The sequence below is a fragment of the Camelina sativa genome, chromosome 14 (genome assembly GCF_000633955.1).
Source record: "Camelina sativa cultivar DH55 chromosome 14, Cs, whole genome shotgun sequence".
In the NCBI taxonomy this organism is placed as follows: domain Eukaryota; kingdom Viridiplantae; phylum Streptophyta; class Magnoliopsida; order Brassicales; family Brassicaceae; genus Camelina; species Camelina sativa.
In genome coordinates this window covers 26937171-26954669 of record NC_025698.1, presented here as the reverse complement: position 1 = coordinate 26954669, position 17499 = coordinate 26937171, and the positions used below count along the sequence as shown (strand labels likewise).

Below are 17499 nucleotides of genomic sequence, written 5' to 3'. Positions count from 1 at the left end.
ATAGTGATATTAATATTTCTTTTCTATAACTATTAGTTTATAGATATATTTTATTTTTATTTTACTTCTTAAAAAGTTTGAAATTGTGACCTACTAGATTGTGAAAATTTTACGCAAATAAGATTAGACTTAAGAATGTTATAAATTTATGGTTTTGGAATTGAAATTGAATGTTTAGAAAAAAAAATTATTGGCAGTAAATACAAATACTATAGTTAAATTCACTTATATATATGACATACATAACTTCGAATTTATTAATAATAATTTCAATTGGGGGATTTATTTTTGATATATTTTTTTTCTCAAACTACACATATTTAATAACAAAACTTTTTTCTAATTTTTATTATTATTATAGGGTTTTTTTTTTTCAGTTTAGTTTTAAAATCGAAGAACTAAACCGTTCTACAGAGTTTATAATGGATCATAAGAATACAAAAGTATAGTATTGATGAAAAGTTGAAACAAGGAAAAAAAAATGAATCGTCAAACAAAATACGGGCCATCTTCTCCACTCCTCATTGATTCTTCTTTCCACCGAATCTAAATCGATATACCCATCTATTTTTAAAATCCATATACTTCTTCGATAGATTTGTCTTTAGTATTTGATTGCCCGAAGAAAAATAGTTAGGTTCATTTCTAGGGTGAACCTTCTTGTTAACCAATGAGAATCTTCTATACATTATCTTATTTAAAAAATAAATCAAAATTAAATTAAAAAGCAATACATATTAAGGAAACAAATTCTGTATAATTTTTTTTAAAGAAAGTTATATATTGGCTTGGTTTAGTTTTTACAATTAGAATGAAATGATATATCGGTTTGGGTTTACAAATAAAGTGATTAGGGTTTAGATTTTACAATTCAAACAAAATTATATGTCGGTTTGGGTTTACAAATGAAGTGGTTAGGGTTTAGATTTTATAATTAGAATGAAATTATATGTCAGTTTGGGTTTACAAATGAGATGGTTAGGGTTTAGATTTTATAATTAGAATGAAATTATATGTCAGTTTGGGTTTACAAATGAGAAGGTTAGGGTTTAGATTTTACAATTAGAATGAAATTATATGTCGGTTTGGGTTTACAAATGAGATGGTTAGGGTTTAGATTTTACAATTAGAATGAAATTATATGTCAGTTTGGGTTTACAAATGAGATGGTTAGGGTTTAGATTTTACAATTAGAATGAAATTATATGTCGGTTTGGGTTTACAAATGAGATGGTTAGGATTTATATTTTACAATTAGAATGAAATTACATATCGGTTTGGGTTATAAATAAGCGGTTTAAGTTTTAAATTTTATAATAATGTATACAGATTTTGTTTCCTTATTTTATAAAAAGGTGAATAAAAAGGTTCTTAAATATATAAAAAATACTTAGGTTCACTCCTAGGGTGAACCTTCTTATTCACTTCTTCCTTTTCAATCAATCAGAATCTTCTATACATTATTTTTTAAGGAAACAAATTCTGTATAATTTTTTAAGGAAAGTTAAATATTGGCTTGGTTTAGATTTTACAATTCAAACAAAATTATATGTCGGTTTGGGTTCACAAATGAAGTGGTTACGGTTTAGATATTACAATTAAAACGAAATTATATGTCGGTTTGGGTTTACAAATAAATTGGTTAGGATTTAGATTTTAAAATTAAAACGAAATTATATGTCGGTTTGGGTTTACAATTGAGAAGGTTAGAGTTTAGATTTTACAATTAGAACGAAATTATATGTCGGTTTGGGTTTACAAATGAGATGGTTAGGGTTTAGATTTTACAATTAGAATGAAATTATATATCGGTTTGAGTTTATAAATAAGCGGTTTAAGTTTTTAATTTTATAATAATGTATACAAATTGTGTTTCCTTATTCTATAAAGAGGTGAATGAATATGTTCTTAAATGTATTATTACATGTTAGATTCTTATTGGCTAAAATAAGGAGAAGTGAACAAAAGGGTTCACCTTAGGAGTGAACCCAAGAATTGTTCTAAATATATTATGAGATGTCAGATTTTTATTGGCTAAAATAAGGAGAAGTGAACAAAAGGGTTCACCTTAGGAGTGAACCCAAGAATTGTCCTTGATAGATTGATTAGTTCCTGTAAATGGTATTCTCGAATATTCTGATTATTTTGGGGTTTAAATGTCGAACAGTATTAATATGGTAGGTAGTTAATATCCGTAATACACGATCCCTTATTCTTTGTTGTGTTTTTACTCACAGGTTGATGTGGAAGCTGTTTGGATACACTTGCTAGATGTACAAGATCCAAATAGAGTAATGGCCAAATACTTAGATCCGCGTCTTTTTTATCAAGTTGATTACCTCTTTGCCCTTAAATTATTTTTTTTCTCTTCTTCCTTTCTTTTGGCGTAGGGGAAGTATATGGAATTTTTGTAAAAAAAAAGATTTCCTGCTTTTGTACTCCCCAATTAATAGTATAGATAAAACAATCAAAATAAACATGATGTATATTTAGAAATTGAAAACTTATAGAAAAATTTTAGTTATTTTTATGTCATGTTATAGAGTATTTTATAATATTATAATTTGAAAATACAACATAATAAATGCTTTATAGAAATGAGTTATAGGATAAATTCAATTTGTTAAAGCATACATTATTTTATATATATATATATATATATATATATATGTAACTTTATATGATTATTTAATTTATAATATTATTAAGACTATAATTTACATGGAAATTTCAAAAATATTATTATCTTATTATCTAATCAAATTTTGTTAATTATTACAGTGGTCCAATTTAGTACCATAATAGTTCAATTTCATGAAGTAATTATATATGTAACTTTATATGATTATTTAATTTCACGTTAGATGTTTTTTTTTTCTAAGCATTATCTTCGTCTAATTCATATGTTATTCGTTATCTCCTGATTTAATTTCTCTTTGGGTTTCTCTTCTAGTTCACCTGTTACCCGTTAGAAAACATAGAAAATTAAAAAAGAAAACCATAGCAATTGACAGTACCTGATAGATATTAGAATATTGTGTAAATAATTCTGATTGATACGATCCTTCTGTATCAAGTATAATTCCTGTAATTACGCTACACAACTCTGTATATATATTGCTAATGGTAATACAGAATCCCAACAGGGAATTCATCAACTTACATGGTATCAGAGCTTTAGGGGCATTCCATGCTCTAGGGGCCTGTTTAAGGCCGTATATAGCTTTACGAAGCTTGAAGACATAGTCAGGCTGCTTATGCACAAGACATTATCGATCGGGCTGGCATGACTCACTGCAACCCTTGTGCAACTCCCGTTGATGCGAACTCCAAGCTCTCCGCAGACGTCGATGAACTGATCTCTGATCCAACCTATTATCGGAGTTTGGCAGGCACGTTGCAGTACCTCACATTCACTCGCCCAGAAATCTCCTACGCTGTCCAACAAATCTGCTTATTCATGTATTCTCCACGTCAACCCCATCTTCAAGCTCTTAAGCGCATAATTCGCTACATCCAAGGCACGTAAACTCACGGTTTACAACTACTCAAAGGCCGCATTAATTCACTCACGGCTTACTCCGATGCTGATTGGGCAGAGTGCCCAAACTCCCGTCGTTCTACTTCTGGATACTGTGTCTATCTTGGCGCCAACTTGATCTCTTGGTCCTCCAAACGCCAGCCTACCGTCTCACGCTCCAGTGCAGAGTCTGAATACAAAGGTGTTGCCAATACCGTCGCTGAATATCTGTTGGATACGCAATCCGCTTCTTGAACTCGGCTGCCCCATTACGAAAGCTTCCGTAGTCTACTGTGACAACGTGAACGTTGTCTATCTCTCTACCAATCCTGTCAAGCATCAACTGACCAAACACATTGAAATCGACATCCACTTTGTTCGAGAGAAGGTCGCCATAGGACAGATTAAAGTTTTTCATGTACCATCCTCTCTTCAATTTGTTGATATCTTCACCAAAGGTCTCCCAACCATCCTGTTCAACGATTTTTGATCCAGTTTAACCGTCTGCAAGCCCGACGCTTTCATTGAGGGAGGGTGATAGATATTAGAATATTGTATAATTAATTCTGATTGATATGATTCTTCTGTATCAAGTATAATCCCTGTAATTACGCTACACAACTCTATATATATATATATTGCTAATGGTAATACAGAATCACAACAGAGAATTCATCAACTTACACTACCATGGACACATCACGTCCAACAAAAACATGAGAATGCAAACGTATCTCTTCAGATGAAAACAAAAAGTCATATACATTTATATATATGGTACATATAAAAAAGAGACATGCTCAAAAATGCATATATATATATATATATGTTACACAAAAACAATGCAAAATAAATATTTTTTTGTGTAAACAATATATTTTACACAACAACAATGCAAAATAAATATTTTCAGAGAATTTATAACTCTTGATCTCATAAAAGGATACATATATGAAAAATGACATTAATTCATTAGCAAAGACTTTCAAATAACCATATATGGATCTCATATGAAAAAAACATACACGATACAAATGAATGGAACAGGGAATACCTTCTTCCAGTGGTATGAGAATATATAAAAAAAAATTGTGATACTCGTTGGTATATGCCATTGAATTGTGTGTTATTCTTCCTACAACCAAGTAAAGAAGTAAAACGTCTCAGATGCATAAAAATTGAAATTTGCTAAAAAATTTAACGAAAAAGAAAGAGATAGAAGAATTAATGATTACCTTATTTCTTTCGGATTTGATTAAACATATTTTACTCTTTGGCATCTCTGATGTGGCTCACCTAAGTTCATAAGATGAGGATCAAAATTATGAGAAGTTGAGAACCATGGTAANATCTCCTGATTTAATTTCTCTTTGGGTTTCTCTTCTAGTTCACCTGTTACCCGTTAGAAAACATAGAAAATTAAAAAAGAAAACCATAGCAATTGACAGTACCTGATAGATATTAGAATATTGTGTAAATAATTCTGATTGATACGATCCTTCTGTATCAAGTATAATTCCTGTAATTACGCTACACAACTCTGTATATATATTGCTAATGGTAATACAGAATCCCAACAGGGAATTCATCAACTTACATGGTATCAGAGCTTTAGGGGCATTCCATGCTCTAGGGGCCTGTTTAAGGCCGTATATAGCTTTACGAAGCTTGAAGACATAGTCAGGCTGCTTATGCACAAGACATTATCGATCGGGCTGGCATGACTCACTGCAACCCTTGTGCAACTCCCGTTGATGCGAACTCCAAGCTCTCCGCAGACGTCGATGAACTGATCTCTGATCCAACCTATTATCGGAGTTTGGCAGGCACGTTGCAGTACCTCACATTCACTCGCCCAGAAATCTCCTACGCTGTCCAACAAATCTGCTTATTCATGTATTCTCCACGTCAACCCCATCTTCAAGCTCTTAAGCGCATAATTCGCTACATCCAAGGCACGTAAACTCACGGTTTACAACTACTCAAAGGCCGCATTAATTCACTCACGGCTTACTCCGATGCTGATTGGGCAGAGTGCCCAAACTCCCGTCGTTCTACTTCTGGATACTGTGTCTATCTTGGCGCCAACTTGATCTCTTGGTCCTCCAAACGCCAGCCTACCGTCTCACGCTCCAGTGCAGAGTCTGAATACAAAGGTGTTGCCAATACCGTCGCTGAATATCTGTTGGATACGCAATCCGCTTCTTGAACTCGGCTGCCCCATTACGAAAGCTTCCGTAGTCTACTGTGACAACGTGAACGTTGTCTATCTCTCTACCAATCCTGTCAAGCATCAACTGACCAAACACATTGAAATCGACATCCACTTTGTTCGAGAGAAGGTCGCCATAGGACAGATTAAAGTTTTTCATGTACCATCCTCTCTTCAATTTGTTGATATCTTCACCAAAGGTCTCCCAACCATCCTGTTCAACGATTTTTGATCCAGTTTAACCGTCTGCAAGCCCGACGCTTTCATTGAGGGAGGGTGATAGATATTAGAATATTGTATAATTAATTCTGATTGATATGATTCTTCTGTATCAAGTATAATCCCTGTAATTACGCTACACAACTCTATATATATATATATTGCTAATGGTAATACAGAATCACAACAGAGAATTCATCAACTTACACTACCATGGACACATCACGTCCAACAAAAACATGAGAATGCAAACGTATCTCTTCAGATGAAAACAAAAAGTCATATACATTTATATATATGGTACATATAAAAAAGAGACATGCTCAAAAATGCATATATATATATATATATGTTACACAAAAACAATGCAAAATAAATATTTTTTTGTGTAAACAATATATTTTACACAACAACAATGCAAAATAAATATTTTCAGAGAATTTATAACTCTTGATCTCATAAAAGGATACATATATGAAAAATGACATTAATTCATTAGCAAAGACTTTCAAATAACCATATATGGATCTCATATGAAAAAAACATACACGATACAAATGAATGGAACAGGGAATACCTTCTTCCAGTGGTATGAGAATATATAAAAAAAAATTGTGATACTCGTTGGTATATGCCATTGAATTGTGTGTTATTCTTCCTACAACCAAGTAAAGAAGTAAAACGTCTCAGATGCATAAAAATTGAAATTTGCTAAAAAATTTAACGAAAAAGAAAGAGATAGAAGAATTAATGATTACCTTATTTCTTTCGGATTTGATTAAACATATTTTACTCTTTGGCATCTCTGATGTGGCTCACCTAAGTTCATAAGATGAGGATCAAAATTATGAGAAGTTGAGAACCATGGTAACATAAGTTTTTAAGAGGGGATAGAAATCAAGGATGACTGGAATAAGTTACCCACATGCTTGTACGTGCTTGAGTAATACCAATGGATTGACAATATTAGGCCACCTTCGGATGTTGCATCGACACTAAGAGTCCTTGAAAAATCTACCGATGGCTTGATAACCTTTTTCAGAGAGGTTTTCGTGGTAGTGTATATAGAGGAGGCTATGGTTGATAAAAAAAGGGTACGGATCTGGTGGTTGGCCACCAATATGGTGGTGGTGACTGGTAAATTGAAGAGAATATAAACTGAAATGAAGAAAAATGAAGAGAATATAAACTGGTAAGTTGTATTTAGATTCTTTTTCAAAGAAAAATGAAGAGAATATAAACTGAAATTAGATTTATATAGAGGGTGTGTTATACTTTTAGTACGTTTTTGAAACTTATTTAGCAATGTAGTACGTTCACTATTTGTAATTGGAAAAGTAGGGTGTGTGAGAGAGAAGGTAATAGAGATAGAAATGAAAGTGGGGTATAAGGCTTGTGTGTTAGATTACTTAATAACCCCCTTCGATGGTTTTGCGGAAGAAGAAGAGAGAAGGAAGGAAGAGGAGAGAAAAAAAGATTTTTTTTTTTTTTCTTTTTTCTTTTTGTATTCTCCTTCCATCTAAAAACTAAAATATTAGTCAATGAAATTTTTTAAAAACCAAATTCCAGGTATAAAAAAAAATCTATGTATTTTTCTCTATTATTTGATATACATTTTGTTTGATGAATTTTAAATATAATTTTATATATTAAATTATTTGTACACATTATTAAGAATACAAATGTCCGTACACATTATCAATTGTACAGAGGTATATATTTCATATATTATATTATCCGTACACATTATTAAAGAGTACAAATGTCCGTACATATTATAAAGTGTACAAATATAATATATTTAATTCGTACACTATTTTAAGTATATAGACATTTGTACACTTAATAAGGTGTACAGACATCTGTACACTTAAAAATAGTGTACGAATAATATAATATATTTAAAAAATATTAAACAAAATTTATATCAAATTGTAAAGAAAAAAAATATAGATTTTTTCTGTTGCTAAGAAGTTTTCTAAAACAAAAGTATATTAACAATTATTTGAAAAATCAAGAAAATGGGAGAAAAGAGGAATAATGGCATGAAGGTAATTATGTATGTTAGGGGATGGCAAAAAAGAGAATTGAACAGTTGCAAACAGTGGTCAATGTACTACTTTGCCAATTATGAATAGTAAACGTATTAGTTTTCAAATTAAGTTTTAAAAATGTATGTTTTTCCTATTATCTCTATACAGAAGATAGATATGTTGTAAACCACCATGAACGTGGAGCTATTAGTGGAGAGTAAAATTAGGAATGATTTTTTTTAAGCAGTTGTGTTTGTAACTTAAAAAAAAAATATTTTGCATGATCGTGTTTTGTTTTTCTCATTAATGGACTTTTGTCTTTTTTTTAAAAAAAAATTTTAAAAAAGAATCTAATGTGGCTTAATTTGATTGGACAGATGACTTGTGCTTTATAGGATAAAAGATAAACATATTTTCCTAATTTGTTAAGTTTTCAAAAATAGATTTAAAAATTAAAATTTTAATTATTGTAAATAATATTTCTTACAATCATTTACAAGAAAAACAATAATAATTATGTCCCGAAGAGAACATTAAAAGTTTTTGATATAGAAAAAAATATTTTAAATAAACTCTAACAAAAATTAATGTGTATATATATACATATATTTGATAATTTTATATAATTGTTAATTTATAATATTGGCGAGACCATATATTTACAAAGAGTTTTTAAAAAAATATTATCTTATTATCAAATTGTGTCTAAAATTACAACGGCCCAACTTAAAACTGGAAAAAATTATTAATTTATAGCGATTAGTAATTTATAATATTAATTTATGGAGGTTTTATTGTATCTAGGTTAGAGACAGACTGAGAGAGAGGCTTCCGCTTAAGTACAAGTGTCAAAGCCCAACCCATTAAAGAAGGAAATCTATGCTCATTCGTTTTTTAAAACATATTTTTATATACTTATTTAAGCAATGTTGTAAAAGTTTAATCCTACTATCATGTGACATATTACAAAAAATATCATTGCATTTTAATTAATTTAATAATTAACAAAATAAAAGTTTATATTAATTTATAAGATAATAAAATAATATATTTGAAATTATTTAATGAAATCTTTTTACAAATCCATTTATTTTTTCAGAAATTTTAAGAAACAATAACAGACTATTTAGGATAATTATAAAACTTAATTTTATTTATAAAACTAAGATTAAATATTTGCATTCCTAAATCATTTAATAATGACAGATATATTTTAAAACTATGATACAATATTTTTTATATTTTACGAATATATAATACTATATGTAATTTATTAAATATTTTTTTCGTACAACAAATCGACGCAGTGAAATCTTATTAAAATCTAAAAAATCACAAATGTTGTATTTTATTCAATAGAATATATACAACTAAAAAAACAAATCAAAAAACTAAATCAAGATTTCTAAACAGATGGCTTCAGTACGATTTTTGTTATACTTTCTGGATTTTACCAAATCTATATAATTCACGGTTTTGAACATTGTATCATGTACCAAAAACGAGTTGAAATCAGAGTATGAAACTAAATTAATTAAATGTAAAAGACTATAAAATGTACATGATAAATCAAATAATGTCCTTCCATTGTCGAGAATCATGGGACCTTACTTTGTGAACCATTTTAGGCATTATGTGGAATATCTGCCTATAACGTGGTCCTAAAATTTAAGAATGATATTGGTTTTATGCGCAGTCATAATAAGGAACGTTTGAAACAGTTGAAGCAAATGAAAGAGAGAGGACAATTGGATCCTGAGCTTTCTTGATGTGGTGAGGGATTCTTATGGACGGTCACGACACCAACAATAGTAGTTTGGCGTGGAGTTAACGTACAGCTCTTTGGGCGTTATATTTTCTAGTTGTCTCGGTGTATACAAGGCGAGACCCTTCCCTCGTGCCTTACCATGCTCTTGATATGATAGAGTTATGAACTATAAACTTTATCAATAATTCTTTATACTTATTTATTGATCAACAATGCTGAATACAAGAACCCTAACTGATAAGAAGAGTGAGTTATAATTCTCAAACTCTTATCCGCTCTAACAGAATGTGCATGCTCTGCTCCGGGACCATGACATTTTATTAATTTATAGTGATATTAATATTTCTTTTCTATAACTATTAATTTATAGATATATTTTATTTTTATTTTACTTCTTAAAAAGTTTGAAATTGTGACAATTTTACACAAATAAGATTAGACTTAAGAATGTTATAAATTTTATGGTTTTGGAATTGAAATTTGAATATTTAGAAGAAAAAAAATTATTGGGAGTAAATACAAATACTATAGTTAAATTCACTTATATACATGACATACATAACTTTGAATTTATTAATAATAATTTCAATTTTTGTATTTTAATAGCTTATAAAACAATCAAAATAAACATGATGTATATTAAGAAATTGAAAATTTATAGAAAAATTTTAGTTATTTTTATGTCATGTTATAGAGTATTTTATAATATTATAATTTGAAAATACAACATAATAAATGCTTTATAGAAATGAGTTATAGGATAAATTCAATTTGTTAAAGCATACATTATTATATATATATATATATGTAACTTTATATGATTATTTAATTTATAATATTATTAAGACTATAATTTACATGGAGATTTCAAAAATATTATTATCTTATTATCTAATCAAATTTTGTTAATTATTACAGTGGCCCAATTTAGTACCATAATAGTTCAATTTCATGAAGTATTTATATTACTTTTTTTTTCTTTGGGGAAAAAGCTAAAAACGTTAAAACTATTAAGTGAAGTTAATGAGTTAAAGGATGATAATAGTTGAAAAAAGAAAAGAAGAAATTAAATAACCAATGTCATCTTCTTAGCTTATGTTCTTTGGGGAGTACTACACTAAATAATCTAACCGAGAGAATCTAACCGCCAAAGAATAATAACCGAGAGAATCTTCAGGACTTATTGCCAAGGTCTTTGTTTTTACGGAATTAAGAAACGTTAACACCGAAACCAAACTTGTAATCCTTCTTCACATGATCCACCTGGTTCATTTAACAAGTGTGTTTTTCAACCATTCATTATTTATCATCAAAACCACTCAGAAAAGAATAGTATACGATAAAGTCATTTCCTTTACCTCTGCGGATAGAAGTAATCTGAGTCCAGCAGACAATTGTTCTTCAAGGTAAGCAGCAACAACACCGTTAGAATCGATCTTTCCTCTTAATCGACTCTAAATTAACCAAAACCATAACCATAATTAGAACATTTTTTAGTTGCTTGTTTCAAAACTCCAATGGTACAAAAAGGAACGAGGCATGTACCTGTTTAAACATGCGGTCATACCCCACACTAGCTGTTACATCTTTTGAGATATAGTTGTAAATGAAATCCGTTGCAAGTGACAGCTGATTATTAAAAAAAATTATGAATTAGCTTTTATACTCTAAATAGAATTAAAGATGAATTAATTAATACAAGGCTGGAATGTTCACCTTCTCTGTAACCTTTTGAACATAGTTCATGACAGCCAAACCATTGGAAGAAACTTGCCCAGACGCAACCTGATGACACTAAAACATTCATTGAAATTGAAAAATCTATAAAATAAGATCAAAGCAAGAAAGAAACATTGATAAGCTGTGAGTTGCTCAAATTCCAATTAAAAAGAAACTACTCTTACCATTTTATCAGTCTCGTAACGAGCTGTATAACCAACACCCGACTTCCTATTCTGACCAATCCAGAAAACTTCACCACCCAAAGATAGGTGTGGTGTCACATGCTGCAAAAGAAAACAAATATATCAGTCAGTGAAAAGATGCTACAAAACGATTGTCTAGGGATAAAGGGGAAAGCTACCTAACTATATACACTTGATCACATAATTTGATAGAGATCAGCTTTATAAAAAAAGGTAAAGCATAATAGCAAGGCATAGTAATTCACTTTACCTGAATGTAGTTAGCTCCATAAATTGAACCGTTTCCAACCTGAAGCTGAGTTCTGTAGTCTGACCCCTAAATAAATGTAAAACCGGGATATGTCAAAACAAAATAAAGCTAAAAGCTGTATTATATACCATATAAGTATAAGATAACAACACATACTGAACAGAGAAAAATCATCACCTTGTAATCAAAAGTTAGTTGGCCTTGCGACATATGTTCTTCATTAGTCAGCTGGCAGAGAAAAAGGAACAATATGTTTATAAGAGATAAAAGGAGAATACTATGCAGCTACTACACCGTAGATCAGAACGCACACTAGGACACTTTTGTTACCTGAGCAGTACCCTTGATGGAAAAATTCTCAGTTAAATCACACTTGCCTCTCGCATTAAGTCTACCATCCGTCGTGACCCTTCCCAGAAGCATCAGCTGTTGTACAAAGTTTGTCAATGTTATATAATCCCTGTAGATGGAAATCATTCTAGTACGCACAGCTACAATCAACATAAATATGCATACCTTGGGGTCAACGAAAATAGCACCAAAGTCATAACTGGCAGTTGGAATTTTGATTACTTCGGAATGTTGAGTAGGAACCTCAGTCGGTCCCATCAATACGCTGTTTTGAAACATCAATACAGAGGCTTAGTTTTAAGAAAACACAACACAAGAATGAGATTACTGAATTTGTTAACCAAACATCATCATCATTACCTATGGGTGACAAAAAACTTCTCGTTCACCATCTTGTTATAATCGAAGCGGAAACCCTCGAATAGTTCTGGCTTTAAAGACACTGCAAATTAAGTGAAACCAAACGAGTCAATCAAAACAAAATCCACACATACCAACACATGGTCACAAAACACACCCGAATCAGAATGTGATTTAACAATAAACAAGTCTAAATCATCGCATTTGTGGACTCGCAAACATCAAATTCATACTTAATAATAACAATCTATTGATTCCGATCGTTGGTTCAAACGCAGAGATTAAAAGAACCACGAAAAAACAGAAACCTATAATAATAATACACAACAGAAACCTAATAAATAATACACAGAGAGATTGTGATCTACCAAAGTAGAGAGTTCTCAAAACACAAAGAACGAAGATATCAAACAGTACAAAGAGAGAGAGAGAGATAAAGAGCGAAGACTGAACTGTAAGCTTCACGGTGGAGTTCCTCATAGATGAGGGGGCAAGGGAGGTTTGAGTAATCCACTTTCTCGCCAATTTTGGTCTTCACATCGACCTGCGGCGTAAAAATTGGTGGTGGAAATCCCGCCATCGCTGCTCAAGGAGGAACTGTTTGATTCGCTAAAGAGAGGAAGACGATGACAAGGACGAAGACGAAGAGAGAGTTTTTGAAGGGTTTTTGGTTTTTGTTTGCATCTCAGCGTGTACGTCAAGGGTCTTGTAATCGTGCCAAAATTAGTTTGACCCGGTTTCTTTGATTTTTACCTTTTCTGAAATAGGTCGGAACCCATCTATTTCGGGTCTCATATTTTTATTTTATTTTATTTTTTTGCCAAAAAAACATGTTTATTTTCATATAATTTTTTATTATATCAAGTTGGATTTTCCAAGTTAGTCATTAATAGTATCATAACACGTGTGTCAAATATATTGATGAGATGTTGAAATATGTCAAAAAAAATTATTATTTTTCAAAATAGCTAATTAAAATAATAACATTAAAAATTATTATTTTTCAAAACAGCTAATTAAGATAATAACATTAAATCTACATAAAATTTACATCATTATATCTAAAAACAATTTTCTAAATCAAAAAAGAAAATTAAGAAAACTAATATATTTTCTATTTTATGCTAATTATATTATATGTGTTTTCTCAATTAGATTTTGACATATATAAACAAAATAATAATTTATTAAGCATGTATATTATTATTAATCAAGAAATAGTGAATAGCAAAACTAAAAAGAATTATTACATTAGTTATGTCAAAAGAATTATTATTTTTGAAACGTGATAGGAACAAATAATTAAGAAAATAACATTATATCTACAATAAATTTACATGTTTATATCAAAAGCTTTAATCTGTGAATTTTTTTTCTGATATAATTTTGCTGATCTATTGTGGATCTTTTATTCGCGTGGGTTTTTCAATGGAAGTTATCAGATGCAATGAAATAGAATCAAAGTATATAAAGCCTGCTAAATTTATCGATGATGTAGACACTGATGGAGGTTCCAAAAGTGATTCTACAGTTAGTAGTGTTATAAGTTTCGAAGATTAGTTGGTGGTTGATGTATTTGGTCAGAATCTAGAGTTTTCTCTTCTGGATAATGTCAATGATTCCGGTACTTAAACAAGACATGCTTGCTTGAGTAATTAAGAACCGATTTTGAAATTTGGGAAGTTGGAACGGTAAATCGTTTTAATATTGGTTTTAGACCTGATTTATGTGGTTTTCTATCGAATTTGGCTCGTAAACCGTTTAAATCCAAGTATATAGAGAAATATATGAGAACTTTTGATTCATATAGAAATAGGTCGAGAACTTACGATTTGAGAATATTTGAGATAAGGTCATAGTTATAAGTAGTTTTGGTACAATGCGATACTTCTGAGAAGTAAATAAGGCATCGATCCGTAACGTGATTATGACATATGTTTTGGATTGTTTATAAAGTTTATATTTTATATATCTGAATTATCTACAGCTTTCTATATACCATCATGATTATTATATTCAAATTTTTATTTTTATTATGTTATATTAACTTTTTTTCAATTTCTCAACTTTGATTGGGTTGGTCATTACATCATTTTAATCGAGTAGATAATTTTCACTAGTTGTTCATCCAAAATATATTTGGAGTAAAAGAAATTCATGATTAAAGAAATTATGTCACAAAACAATTCTAGTAATTATAACTATAATTATGCCAAGCAACATAAAATCTATTTAATTTGTTTAAAAGACATTTTATAAGGGGTGATAAAGAGCATATTTTAACAATAAAATAATTTAGGGTTTAATTAACATATTTTTAATGGTGAAACATACAATAAAATTGTAAATGGTTACTAAATTATATGTTGTTTTGATGAATTTTTTGCATGTAAAATATTTTGTAATAAGTTGTGAAACGTTTTTGAAATTTGACAATAATATTATGTGTAATGATGAGTATTTGGCAAAAGTTTTGGTCGAGTATAATTTAGCTTTAGATTATTGTAATAATTGTTATAATATATTAAAACATAAAAAGATAAATAAGTGTATAAAGCTATATACAAATATGATTTTTTTTCTAACTAAAATTATTTATATATTTATTTCAAGAAACAATTTTTTTTTATATTTATAAAAAATTGTTTAGAGTTTAGGATTTATTCTCTTAACTAATTTTAATACCCACATATCAGGCCCTTGTCTAGTGTAAATTAGAAAGTAGTAATAAATTTCAATTTTCATAAGTGATTTAAAGCAAACGTATTTTCAAAAGAGGTGAGTAGTATGTTAAAATTAACCTTTTTACATATTTTTATATTAAAGATAAAAAGAAAACAAATGGTTTTAATCATCAAACTAGGAGATCTTATAGACTACGAGATTGATTTGAAACTATCTTATTGCTTTTCAAGATATACATACTTTCATATACAGTACGTAATACTTGAAGATCAAGTAAAATAATACATTAAGACGTATCAAATAGAATTGTACACTAATTTAATTTGTATAATTCAAGAAATTTAATTTAAAGAAATTCAACCGATTGAGTAAACAAAATAAATCAAGTAAACCGATTTTAATTTAAGTTATTATATGATTGAATAAATCCTCCACTATCTCTGTTATTCTTTCTTTCAAGACTTTAGAACGCGAAACAAAATAAATTGTCTTAAGGATAAGGAGGAGTCTGCGCTTAAAGAAGAAAACAATTACAAACCTAAACTGTTGTTGAAGACTAACTCACCCAGACGCGGGAATCATGTCCAAAACTTTCATCATGAATGCAAAAATAAATGCATCTTCTTGAAGCTTCTCGAATCTGCAAGTTCATCAAACAAACCCTTAACCAGCCACATTGCGAAAAACCTTCTTTAGCTGAACAGGATTGGAAGTCTAGTCTAAATTGTAGAAACTGGCATGTGTTATATTGTTGGGACAAAGGAAAGGACTAATTCCATACCTCCCCGATTTTGAGAAATGCCCTGCGCCAATCTCACATTTGAACAGAAGTATGTTGTTGTCAGTCTTCGTTTCTCTCAGTTTCGCCACCCACTTGGCAGGTTCAGAGTACATAACTCTTGGATCTGTTGGGCAGATAGCAACAATTACAAAGGTCGACGATAGGTCAGAAATAAACCTGAGCCATCTTATAAAAGAGAAGCAATTTCGTTTTCAAATTGTCTCTAGGACTAAAGAAAGCTTACCATTTAACCCAGCAGTTATAAGAATATTTGGATAATTCTGTGCTGTTACCTGTAATATTGTCAACAGATGCATCATCACAGAGAACTTCCAAATCATTTATTGCAGAAAATATCAAAAGAAGTCAGACATATATACTCACATTGTCGACAGGGGAATATGACTTCATATAGTTGTAAAATTCTTCCTTTCTGGGGTCACCCCACTCCTACAATGATAAAAGCCAAATATCAGACACGTTAAAGCACTAAACCATTTATCAAACATTATTAAACAGAATTAGACTACACCTACTTGATTTGCTAAGGAAATCTATCTACCCTTATGGTTATTCCGATTCGCAATGCAAATCACTATAAACACATGCAGATGATGTACTCTGTAATGAAAAAGAATATGCAATTCAAACGTTTTAAGACACTGAACAAGTATCGAACCCACCTCCCATTCTGATGTCGTAAGAGGAATTGTTGGGTCCAGCATTGTTGTCAAAACGTCTACAAAAGGAACTCCAGCGACAGCCACCTTGAATAAGTCAGGCCTCATATTAAGGACAGCACCCATCAGCAATCCGCCAGCACTTCTTCCTTCGATGCACAGTTTTTCTTTCGAGCAATACTTATTTTCTATTAAATACTCAGCACAAGCAATAAAATCAGTGAATGTGTTTTTCTTCTTCAACAGCTTTCCATTCTCGTACCACTGTCTCCCCATTTCACCACCCCCACGGATATGAGCAATTACATAGATAAACCCACGATCTAACAGGGATAACCTTGATGCCTTGAAATATGGATCCACGGAAATCTGTAAGATAAAAGAGTATTTCATAGCTCAGCTCGAAAGAAGTAAAAGGACCGAGAATTTGAGGACCTTAAAAGATATCAGCTAAAAATACCTCATATGAACCATATCCATAAAGCAGCAATGGATCAGATCCATCGAGCTTTGCAAGTTTTTTGTTATACACAATAGACATTGGAATTTGAGTTCCGTCTGATGCTGTTACCCATTTCCTTTCTGTAACATAGTTTGATGCATCAAAACCTCCCAATACCTGAATGAAATACATCAGGTTATCAAATTGATCAAGGACAACCATGCCGAAAGAGAAGAAGACAGATTAGGAAAACAAAACCGTAAAAGCAAAGTA

General features: G+C 30.5%; 4 protein-coding genes across 5 annotated transcripts; 2 read left to right on the top strand and 2 right to left on the bottom strand.

Annotated features, from left to right (window-relative positions):
- LOC109128738 (uncharacterized mitochondrial protein AtMg00810-like) lies at positions 3287-3775 on the top strand. The gene is made up of 2 exons (XM_019235600.1): positions 3287-3521; positions 3600-3775. The coding sequence occupies exons 1-2, from the start codon at positions 3287-3289 to the stop codon at positions 3773-3775; spliced, it is 411 nt and encodes a 136-aa protein (XP_019091145.1).
- Positions 5241-5729, top strand: LOC109128737 (uncharacterized mitochondrial protein AtMg00810-like). The gene is made up of 2 exons (XM_019235599.1): positions 5241-5475; positions 5554-5729. The coding sequence occupies exons 1-2, from the start codon at positions 5241-5243 to the stop codon at positions 5727-5729; spliced, it is 411 nt and encodes a 136-aa protein (XP_019091144.1).
- Positions 10735-13269, bottom strand: LOC104742570 (probable mitochondrial import receptor subunit TOM40-2). Of its 2 annotated transcripts, none has more exons than XM_010463583.2 (11): positions 13092-13269; positions 12639-12720; positions 12444-12543; positions 12258-12353; positions 12105-12155; positions 11928-11993; positions 11657-11758; positions 11469-11546; positions 11298-11381; positions 11111-11206; positions 10735-11015 (listed from the first exon to the last, which is right to left on the bottom strand). In XM_010463583.2, the coding sequence occupies exons 1-11, from the start codon at positions 13216-13218 to the stop codon at positions 10962-10964; spliced, it is 936 nt and encodes a 311-aa protein (XP_010461885.1). In that variant the 5' UTR covers positions 13219-13269; the 3' UTR covers positions 10735-10961. The 2 variants fall into 2 exon arrangements, with proteins under 2 accessions (XP_010461885.1, XP_010461886.1); XM_010463584.2 differs by having other exon boundaries at positions 11469-11537.
- On the bottom strand, positions 15706-17478 carry LOC104742569 (protease 2-like). Its single transcript, XM_010463582.2, has 6 exons — positions 17245-17478; positions 16788-17153; positions 16489-16554; positions 16349-16397; positions 16105-16228; positions 15706-15963 (listed from the first exon to the last, which is right to left on the bottom strand). Exons 1-6 carry the CDS (start codon positions 17446-17448, stop codon positions 15885-15887), a joined length of 888 nt encoding a protein of 295 aa, XP_010461884.1. The 5' UTR covers positions 17449-17478; the 3' UTR covers positions 15706-15884.